Below are 8,172 nucleotides of genomic sequence, written 5' to 3' on the forward strand. Positions count from 1 at the left end.
CAGTCATCACCTGCTTTTTTCCCCCTCTCTTGGCAATGAACAGGTTGCAGATAAAGATTTTTTTTTTTGTGGTCTTTTTTAATGTCATAATAATTTACCGTGTTAACATTCATTGTTCTTACATAGACACTGGGTTACAGAGTACTGGAGCCTCCAGCGACAGCCCCTGGTCCCATCCTGTCCCATCCCCTGCTGTCACCGGGCCCTGGGGAGGGAGTGGACGGACACGGCTGCGCTGCAGCTCAGGATAAACCAACCTGTCACAATTCCTGGCTTCCCCTCTCCTCTACTTTCTCCTAAAGCACGGGCTGAGGCACCAACCCTTTCTCCATGGATTCCGGTGGGATTACGAGGTGCTCAGCACCACTGAAAATCTTGCACTGACTCTCTAAAAATTTTTTTTCCCCCCCTACTTTGCAGTCTGCAGCAGGAATTCGGCGCTGCTGGAGGCCCCTCTGCCTCGGGGTGGGCAGGGGAGCCCCCCTGGTGCAGCACCTGAGCTCGGCCGCAGATCCTTCTCCGCGCACGCACACGCCGGCAGCGTGTTTTAAGGCAGTGGTCCACAACAGAGTCTCTGGGGTCCTGGGGGTCCTGGGCAGGCACGAGGGTGGGGGAGAGAACGTTGCCCTCTTGCGTGGAGTGGCTGGATGCAGTTTTGGAGCAGGGATGGGGTGGGTGGGGGGCGGGTGCTGTGTGAGCGCACTGGGAGTGAGGTGGGACAGTGTGGGGGCTGTTGTGGCGGTGCCCGTGCGAGGGCTGGCTTCCTCCTACACTGCGTGTGTTTCCTGGCTCCCTCGCTGCTTTTCCAAAGAAATGTTTATCTGCAGGATTTAGTTAACAAGCTTTACACTCGGCGATTGCTGCGGTCCCTCAGCCTGTCCCCGCCTGACCTGGTCACTCCGCTCCTGCACGTGGCTCCGTGGGGCAGTTGCCAGCTCGGCCCTGGCACTGCAGGTAGGCCCTCTTTGCAATGCCTTTTAACTGTGGAATCTCGGAGTTTAAGCACTTTCCTATCCGGGCTGGAGGCAGAGAAGCAAGGGAATACAGCACTACCACTGCTGCAAGGTCACAGGTGTCTGCCCTGGGGAAGGGACGGTGATCCTGCAGCACGGGGAGGAGGGGAGGAGGGTTGTCCTCACACACCGGAAAATCCTCCCTGTGCTGCAGGAACACCACGAGGACAAAAGTGCTCAGTGTCCTTTCGGCTTGTGAGCCACTGCCCTGTGTGCTCCAGCCCGGCCTTCCTCCTGCACCTCCTCCTCAAACCCCCTCACCATCACGTGCTCCCACCGAGCACATCACTGCGGTGCCACGGGTGGTGGTCATGGCCCAAGGACTGAGCAGAGGGCTAAAAAGATTTAAAAAAACCTGAAAACAAAACAGGACCGACCCCTAATGTTGGGTTTGGAACAGTGGCTTCCAGGGCTAGAATTAAAAATAGAGATATATGGGTATATTGTACAGGTGAGAGGCGGCTGTTGTCTGCACACCCGCACGGGTGGGACCTGCTATGTACACGCTCCGACTGCGCCACCAGTGACTCGCTTCGTAAAAAAAAAATGAAATAAATACAACCATGTGTTTAAAAAATAATAAATGCTGCAGTCCCCACAGCTGCTGCCTGTCCCCAGGCTGCCAGGGTGTCCCACAGCCGGGGCCTGGACACGTGGAGTGAGCGGAGAGGAGCCGCCGTGCCCCGACGTGGGACGTGCTGGAGGTGAGGCCGGGGGGGCTGCAGGGGGGGCCCAGGCTCCCCTATGGCTTTTGAAGGGGTGGGTGGGCTGGGGAGCAGCCGGTGCCAGGGTCGGGAACTTGGTTCTCTTCCGGCACTGGCTCCTCTGTGGCAGCCGCTGCTGATGCTGGAAGGGAGGGCAGGGAGTTGCCCATCCTGCAGGGAGTGGGGAGAGGGTGAGTGCCTGCTCCTGCCAGTCCTGGGAGAGGATGAGTGGCTGCTCCTGCCTGTGTTAGGAGGGCAGGGTGGGCACAGGGAGTCCTGGGGCTGGCAGCAGCGAGGGGCAGTTTAGGAGGGCAGGGAAATGCCAGAGTGAGCAGTGTACAGGGGTGAGCCATGTATGGGGGAGCAGGAGGGTGGGAGGGAAAGATGTGTCCGGGCAGCCCCAGGCTGGCCCTTTGGGGAGGCTCTGGGATGATCCCCAGAGTCCAGCTCAGTGCAGGGAGCCACGGGGAAGGCACAGCCACAGGGCACGTGCGTGCAGCTCCCTGCACAGAGAGCCTGGGCCAGCGGCTTCCTGGGGGGGTGAGCAGAGAAGGGATGCAAAGGGATGGAAAGGGACAGGCAGGGGATGGCTCATCAGTGTCACTCGGTCAAGCCAGGCAGGGACAGGCAGGAGAGCTTGAGACAGCCTGTCCCCAGCCCCCAGGACAGGGTTGCTGCACTCTCCCCCTCTGCCACGCTCCTGCTGCGGGTCCCAGACGAACAGAGCCCAGACCTGGGGCTCCCACAGCCGCTCCCGGCTGCCAGCCCTGACACACACCGAGCCCCCAAGTCCTGGGCAGAGGGTCTGAGCTCTCCATGCTGCTGTCCTGCCCCCGGAGCCAGGCCCCTGCCCCGCCACCTCACCTGCGGCCCCGCGCTCCGCCGTCACTTCAGCAGGGAGATGTCGTCGGCAAAGTCGTCGTGGTCCCGGCGCAGGCAGCGGAAGCAGCGCCACTGGAACACCATGAGGCAGAGGGGCAGCATGAAGAGGGCGCAGATGGCCGCCATGACGTAGGCGATGGTCATCAGGGTGGACTCGTCCGTCTGCGGGATGTTGTAGCCGCAGTCCTCCATGTTGGAGTGCAGGTGGGGCCCGTCCACCGCCGCCGTCCGGAACTCGTCGTGCACTGCTGGGGATAAGGCAGGGCTCTGGCTGCTGCGCTCCCACGGCCCCTCTGCCCTTCTCTCCCTCCCTCCGGGCCCAGTGCTCACCGTGGCAGGCGCTGACAGCGAAGCCGATGCGCTTGCGGGCTCGGTCGAAGACCACGTAGAAGCCCTCCATGATCACGGCGCCCATGACGGTGCCAGTGGAGGACTGGGAGATGGCAAACTTGTAGCAGTCGTCCTGAGAGGTGGCCACGTCCTCCACCGGGCGCAGATATTGCTGCAGGGGGAGAGGTGCCGTCAGGAAAGGGGGCAGGGAGGCAGCTGTGCCCACCCAGCGTGGTCCGGCTGGTCCTGCCGCTCCAGCCCACTCTGGCTGGGCCAACGTTCACCTGGGGCAGGATGGTGATCCGGAAGGACTGGTTGGTGGCCTCCCCCATCAGGTAGAGGGACAGGACTGGGAAGATGTGCCAGGGGGTGGTGCCGACCTGCCAGCAAACCAGCTGCTCCCCCAGCCAGAAACCATCCGGGAACTTCTCCGTCTGCCAGAGGGAAAGAGGAGGTGAGCGGAGCCAAGCTGGGCAGGCAGCAGAGATGCCAGGCTGGTAAGGGGCAGCTGTGCTGCCCACAGGCCTGGGGATGTGCCCGTGGGGAAGAGGTGGGTTTCACTGACCGAAGAAGCTGTTTTGATGGATTTCACTGCAGCCTCAAACACCTTCTTCGGCAGCCTGAGGTTGGTGGTCCCGCTGTCCACGATGCTCTTGTCGTAGTTGTACTGGGGGCAGAAGAGGAGGGGTGACCCAGGTGCAGGACCCCAGCCCCGCTCCCCTCCCGACCCCTCCAACCAGTAGCAGGTCCCTCCAGCGCCGTGGCCCAGCTGAGCCTGGGGGAGCAGGTGCCCTGGGATCCCCTCACCTCTTTGCAGTCCATGTTCAGGTCCTGACCATTGACCTCCAGCTTGACAATGATGACCTCGTAGTACCACTCCTTGCGGATGGGGGTGTACCAGATGTCCCCCACGTACAGCGAGCGGTCGATGCCACCGATGATCTGCAGCGGAGACACAAAGGCGCTGCCACCACGTGCCACCAGAGCCCCGTGGGAGCCCCTGGCAGCCTCCCCCTGCCTGCAGAGCCCTCACCATGCTGCCTCCCACCGAGGCCACGGCCTCCGTCTCGTTGGGAGAGAAGCCCGTCCCACACAGCTGCAGGGAGAAGATGTTGGGCACCCGTGTCTGCTTCACCAGGGAGTCAAAGAAGGGCTCCAGGCTGTCGTCAGGCTGGTGGGAGGAGAAAGCAGAGGCAGGTCAGGGATGTGTCAGTGCTGCCCCTTCTCCAGGGGCTCTCCGTGCCCAGGGGAGCTCCCCTCGCTGGGACTGCTGTGCCCCAGGGGACAAACAGAGCCGAGGGAAGAGGCAGCTGAAGCCTGCTCATGCTCACATCCAGCTCGTGCTGCTGCCAGCCAGGACTCACCCGGGCAATCTCGGCGTACGCCAGCCCCAGGATCCCTTCCCAGTTGGAGCCATTGATGAAGAATTTGTCTGACTCCGTGATGGCAGCAATGTTGGCTCTGACAGTGACGTTGGGGCCGTGGGGGATGGTGACCAGGTCAGTGCCCAGCTCCCCTTCCCACTTGCCCTGGGTGTAGGGCACGTACACCCCCTTCCGCAGGTCGCGGTAGGTGCTGGACCTGCAAAGGCATCAAAGGGACCAGTAAGACTGGAAGGGGCCGTGTGGATCCTGCTATTCCAGAGGCCAGTTGGTACTTGGCAGGGTCTGGCCAGACCCCCAGCAAGAAGGGGCAGTGTGCCACTGTGGGGCTGGGACAGTGCTCTGCTCTGTGTCCCCCCACATACTCACAGCTGCCGCTGGTAGTATCTCCGGAGGAAGGGGTGTGGCGCAGCTCCCACGGCAAAGTTACTGCTCCCTGTGTCCACCAGGATGTTCAGCTGGGGAAGAGAGACAGGGAGGTGAATGAGTGCAGTGGGACCCTCCTTTGCTGTGCCCAGAGAGGAGAGAAGAAGGTGGAGGAGCAGGAGGCAGCGCCATCAGGGTGTTGAACAACAAGCAAACACTGTCCGGCACTGTGCAAACAGAGCATGAGCTCCTCGCTCAGCATGGCCTGGCCTCAGCCCCCCAGTCCATGGGATTTGGGAAGCACCTGGCAGGTGCCATGGGTCTGAAGAGCAGCAGCAAGACGGGGTGCATAGGCTCCCCTTGCCAGGAAAGCTGATTTGCTGGCAGAGCTGGTGGGAAGGATCGCTGCGCCCGCTAATCACCACCCATATGCCGAGCCCTGCTCCCGATTCATTCCTGCCTGTGCGGGATTACCAGGTTTGGCAAACATCCCACCGGCAGGGCCGGGAGCAGGGCAGCTGGATCCTGCCCCCAGCCGACCCCTGCCTGTGGCCCCTGCGGGGAGCGGGGTGGCACTGCCAGGGTGGAATTGCCAGGGCAGGATTGCTGGAGTGGGATTGCTGGAGCGGGATTGCTGGGGTGGGAATGGGGCTCCAAGCCCTGCAGGGCAGCAGTGCCTGGGGTGAGCCCTGACCCCAGCCCCGGGGGCTGCTTCACAGCACCACCCCAGCCAGCACTGCCAGGGCTCGGGCCCTTAATCTGTGAAGTCAGAGGGCAGAGAAGGAGGTTAATGCGCTTGTGCTAATCGCAGGAGTGCTGGGCTGCAGCTGCTGAGTGTTCTCCACGGCCACCTGACAGGGGCTGCCATGTCCTGGGTGCCCTGTGCCCCAGCCCTGCTGCCCTGCACTGGGGGACGGCCTCCCCTGGCCAGCTTCCTGCCACGGGGAATGCTTCAGGCCATGGGTAAAGATCAGAGCAGCGCATTTGCCCCTCCAATATCCACCCTGGGTGAGTGCCAGCTCAGCTCCTGCTGCACAGCCCGACCTTCCCCTGGCAACCGGCACCTGCGCCCGCGCCGCTCCCGGGGCTGCTCCCAGTTCTGTGGGTGGGTCACCAGGGGCCACCCGCTCCACAGAGCTCGTCTCCAACCCCCAGGGCACCCAGAGGAGACAGGTTTCCCTGGAGAAAGACCTGCTGAGCTGATGCTACAGGGAGAGAAGGAAGGGAGGAAGGGGTTTTGCTCTCGCAGGCTCCATCCTGCTGACAGGGTCACGCACAGGACCCACGTGGAGAGGACCCGGATCCTTGAGACTCAGCCCAGCCATCCATTCAGGCCAGGACACAGCACGTGAACCGGCGAGGCCAGGACATGTGTGACAGGGATGCTGTCTGAAACCTGTCCCTGGAAGTGACAGCCCCTCCGGGCACCTCCGCAGCAGCACTGGCTCTGTGCCACGCGTGTCCTAGTGCTCAGTGCCGCTCCTGGGGACTAAGCCTGTGCCATCTGTCCCAAAACACCAGCTCCCGCTGCTTGTCTCACCCCTCTTCCCTCTGTGTTTATGAATCAGCCAGTCCTGGGGAGCCAGGGAAACCAACACGCTTGGGCACATGGAGTGTGTGAGCAATCGGCTGCTGACGGTGACTTGGCAGTGCAGCACAGCCCAGAACCAAAATTAAAGCACAAGAGGATACAGAAACTCCCTTGTCAGCACCAGGAAGGTGAAAGGAAAGCTGAGGAGATGGATCACCATCTCCCTGCTGTATGTGACCCTTTGGGAAGGATGCACGCACCCCTCGGGACAAATATGCCCCTGATTTCCTGCGAAGGCACAGCCAAACTCTTTCATATGAATCTTTTAATTCCATTGCAACGCCTGGAGGGATTTTGCTCCAGCACACACACACACATTTGGAAGCAATCCAAGGCTGGAAGATGCTGCCCAAAAGGGCGACTGGCTCCGGAACGCACGAGTGCCTGGGAACAGGTGGTTAGCACGGAAATTATCTGGCAGCTGCGACACGTGGCAGGCAGGAGATGATGAAATCACATTTAAAACTAGATTTTAGAAATAATCTCCTCCCTTTTTTTTCCCCCTAAATGCACCCTGCCAGAGCGGAGAATAAATCCCAGGCACACAGGGACAACACGACACCGCTCCCAGAGATCCGATTTTCGTGGTGGTGACATTATTCTCCTGTCCACGGCTCACGTCTCGCTCACATGGCTCTCCCCCACCACACACACAGGGCACAGCTCGTGGGGAGAAGCCAGCCTTTATTTCAGAGCCTGCGTGGGCACTGGGTGTTTTGGCAGCACCCAAAAAGTGGCGGTGGCAGGCACAAGGGAACGTGGTCCCGTGCTGGGAGGAGTGTGGAGCCTTGAGCGCTGGGCTGGCCCGCTCCAGTCCCTGAGCCAGGCAGCAGTGGGGATCAGTACGGGCACAAAGGGATTTGGCAGCAGGAGCCTCCACGATCTCACCCATAAAAGTGGGGAGGAGCTGCTCTCCCCTGCTCTCCCCGTGCTGTGTGACCTGGCCATCAGCACCCATCCTGTCCCCAGCACGAAGGCACACGGTGCCACAACGTGAGCTGGGCAGCGCAGCTCCAGGACGCGAGGGACGCTGACAGAAAGATGGAGAAGAAGCTGGCGATGCACCAGCTCCCTTTCCAGCCAGGCCACCCCATTTTCCTACCCTTTGCCTCCCCATGTCGCCCTGACTCCTGTGCAGCGACAGCCTGCACGAGATCCCCGGGAAAACAAAGCTCCGGAGAATTTCTGGAGAATTTCCCCGGGTCGGGAGCGGCACAGGGACCCGGGCAGCAGCTGCGCCAGGGGCTGCGCCGGGAGGAACGTGCCAAGCACGGCTTGGCCGTGGCTTCTTCGTGCCTGGCTGTGCCCGCTCCAGGCGGGCGCGGGGCTGTGCAGCCACATCCCTCGCTGCCCACACACGGCGACTGCCTGAGTGGCAGCAAGCTTTGGCTCGGGAGAGGGGATGGATGGAAGAAGGGAGGGAGGGATGGAAGGGGGAAGGGATGGATGGAGGGATGCAGCCCCGCACGCAGAGGCACACGCAGCACCCGCTGCCTCTCCCCGGAGTGCCCGGGCAGCCCGGGAATGCTGGGGTGACCTTCGGCGGGCGCCTGCGGCCAGTGTTCACCAAAAGGCAGCAGGAAAAGCATCACCCGAGCGATGAGGAGCGACGGGAAGCGCGGGCTGTGCAGCGAGAGCCGCGCAGCCATGGTGGCACCCGCAGAGCCTCTGCTCTGCGCCCCCGGAGGGGGACTCGCAGCCCCCCGGGATGCGGGGAATGCAGAGGGATGCGGGAGATGCGGGGGATGCGAGAGATGCGGGGGATCCATCCCCTCCCACCTCACCTTCTGCGGGGGGCTGCCCACCGTCATCTCCACGTAGTACCCCTGCCCGGACTTGCCCCGCAGGTTGTCGATCATCTCCACGAAGCTGCCGGCGCGCTCGGGCTCGGCGTCCAGCGGCGC

General features: G+C 62.1%; 1 protein-coding gene across 2 annotated transcripts; it reads right to left on the minus strand.

Moving 5' to 3' along the window:
• Positions 1–57: 57 nt before the first annotated feature.
• Positions 58–8,166, minus strand: BACE1 (beta-secretase 1). 2 transcript variants are annotated; one of them, XM_027699321.1, is made up of 9 exons: positions 8,053–8,166; positions 4,681–4,769; positions 4,294–4,510; positions 3,963–4,100; positions 3,737–3,871; positions 3,495–3,596; positions 3,214–3,363; positions 2,930–3,101; positions 58–2,844 (listed from the first exon to the last, which is right to left on the minus strand). In XM_027699321.1, exons 1-9 carry the CDS (start codon positions 8,125–8,127, stop codon positions 2,603–2,605), a joined length of 1,320 nt encoding a protein of 439 aa, XP_027555122.1. In that variant the 5' UTR covers positions 8,128–8,166; the 3' UTR covers positions 58–2,602. The 2 variants fall into 2 exon arrangements, with proteins under 2 accessions (XP_027555122.1, XP_027555120.1); XM_027699319.1 differs by having other exon boundaries at positions 58–2,847.
• Between the last annotated feature and the right edge of the window lie 6 nt (positions 8,167–8,172).

Source organism: Neopelma chrysocephalum, unplaced genomic scaffold (assembly GCF_003984885.1).
Source record: "Neopelma chrysocephalum unplaced genomic scaffold, ASM398488v2 Primary Assembly neopelma1_138, whole genome shotgun sequence".
Lineage (NCBI taxonomy): Eukaryota > Metazoa > Chordata > Aves > Passeriformes > Pipridae > Neopelma > Neopelma chrysocephalum.

Excerpts from the sequence above, each read along its gene's own strand:
- BACE1 (XM_027699319.1), bottom strand. The coding sequence starts at position 8,127 with ATGATCGACAACCTGCGGGGCAAGTCCGGGCAGGGGTACTACGTGGAG. Across the intron at positions 3,364-3,494 it reads CCATCAAAACAGCTTCTTCG|ACGGAGAAGTTCCCGGATGG; the intron begins GTCAGTGAAACC and ends TCCCTCTGGCAG. Across the intron at positions 3,102-3,213 it reads GGATCACCATCCTGCCCCAG|CAATATCTGCGCCCGGTGGA; the intron begins GTGAACGTTGGC and ends CTCCCCCTGCAG.